The following is a 1,420-nucleotide window of genomic DNA, read 5'->3' on the forward strand; positions in this document are numbered from 1 at the left end:
TCAAGATAAGTTGTTTGTAGAAAACAACAAAGCCCATAGACCATAAAATATTTGCCCATCCGGTACTTGTTGGTGGGAGGTAGCATATAGATAGTGGAATAGTCTGGGTGTGCAAAAGCTAGCCAGGCACTACTGTTACTAAAAAAAGACAACGAAGCCCACACAACAGCTTGAATAGAAAATTTAAGTTATGCTAAGGTTTGCAATGTTGAGATACTACTATAGTATATTCCAATACCATGGAAGTCTAACTTCTTCTTCATATCCTATATCTAACATAAATGGTCGTTTTGAACACTCCAACTAATTGTATTTTGTCCAGTTTTGATAAAATCTAAAGCCTACACACCCACCCAACTAAAAACACACTCAAAGAAAGGCAGTCTCTTGAACCTAAAAGATACCTTATTAGCAATCATATAGAGTCCAACATCTGCATTGTAAAGAGTAGAAAGTCTCTTTATTTCAGGAACCTTCCTAGAATTTAAGATATCTGAAGACAAATTTGGCTCATAAATATGAGCGTTCGCAAATCCAACATAGTAGGAGTTGAGAAAACCTTGATCACCTGTTAGGAAAAGAATTAACATAGTTGTCAAAACAAAAATATTTGCACCATTAGGATAACGAAAAAAATTCTGCGCAATGAATTATCAGAGCTAGAAAAATACAGCAACAATAACATAATATCCCAGTCCCAGAATGGGGTCTGAGGACGATAGAATATACGTAAACCTTACCTCTACCTCGTAAAGATAGAGGGGTTATTTCAGATAGATCTTCAGCTTAACTGGTACCTATCAGAGCTTGAAAAGTATCTCACTAAACTTATTAGATGATAAAAGATAATGAAACTCTTCCCACAAAAATAAAAGTTTGACTACTAAAAGCTACGATGACAACATATAACTTTAAAAAATAGAACAGTTAATAGCCAAACCATACCTCCAGTGTAAGAAGGCAAAGTGGTCACCTTGCTCATCATATCATTAAAAACTTTTTCTGATGGCTCAACCACCATGACTCCAGAATTCAGTCTCTCGAAATATTTTAAATTTGCACAAAACTTTCCTTATTTAAACAGATCCTCAATGCTTTAAACAACAATGGTATCAGCATCAAGATACACCACTGCCAAAACAATGGAGAAATTGCAAGATTAAGACCTACATGTCACAAAACATAGGCATATTGCTTGACAGAAAAGAGAATTAGTTTCCTCTGATAATGTACACAAGAGATGACTTAGTTTTAGAAGAAGAAGATGATGAATCAAAGAGCAAGGTCACATGAACTAAATTGAAACGCAATTATTCAGATTCACTTTGCAAAGAAATATATAATGGTTTTAAAAAAACAAGAGTTGAAATCTACTAACCATAATATCATTTCGATCTTGCCACTGATATCCAGTTAAGCA

At 34.3% G+C, this 1,420-nt stretch overlaps 1 protein-coding gene across 1 annotated transcript; it reads right to left on the bottom strand.

Annotated features, from left to right (window-relative positions):
* Nucleotides 1-292: 292 nt before the first annotated feature.
* On the bottom strand, nt 293-1,029 carry LOC107854308 (inositol phosphorylceramide glucuronosyltransferase 1-like). Its single transcript, XM_016699314.2, has 2 exons — nt 946-1,029; nt 293-568 (listed from the first exon to the last, which is right to left on the bottom strand). The coding sequence occupies exons 1-2, from the start codon at nt 1,019-1,021 to the stop codon at nt 342-344; spliced, it is 303 nt and encodes a 100-aa protein (XP_016554800.2). The 5' UTR covers nt 1,022-1,029; the 3' UTR covers nt 293-341.
* Nucleotides 1,030-1,420: the final 391 nt, after the last annotated feature.

This window comes from Capsicum annuum, chromosome 6 (assembly GCF_002878395.1).
Source record: "Capsicum annuum cultivar UCD-10X-F1 chromosome 6, UCD10Xv1.1, whole genome shotgun sequence".
Lineage (NCBI taxonomy): Eukaryota > Viridiplantae > Streptophyta > Magnoliopsida > Solanales > Solanaceae > Capsicum > Capsicum annuum.

Excerpts from the sequence above, each read along its gene's own strand:
- LOC107854308 (XM_016699314.2), bottom strand. The coding sequence starts at position 1,021 with ATGGTGGTTGAGCCATCAGAAAAAGTTTTTAATGATATGATGAGCAAG. Across the intron at positions 569-945 it reads TTTGCCTTCTTACACTGGAG|GTGATCAAGGTTTTCTCAAC; the intron begins GTATGGTTTGGC and ends TTTTCCTAACAG.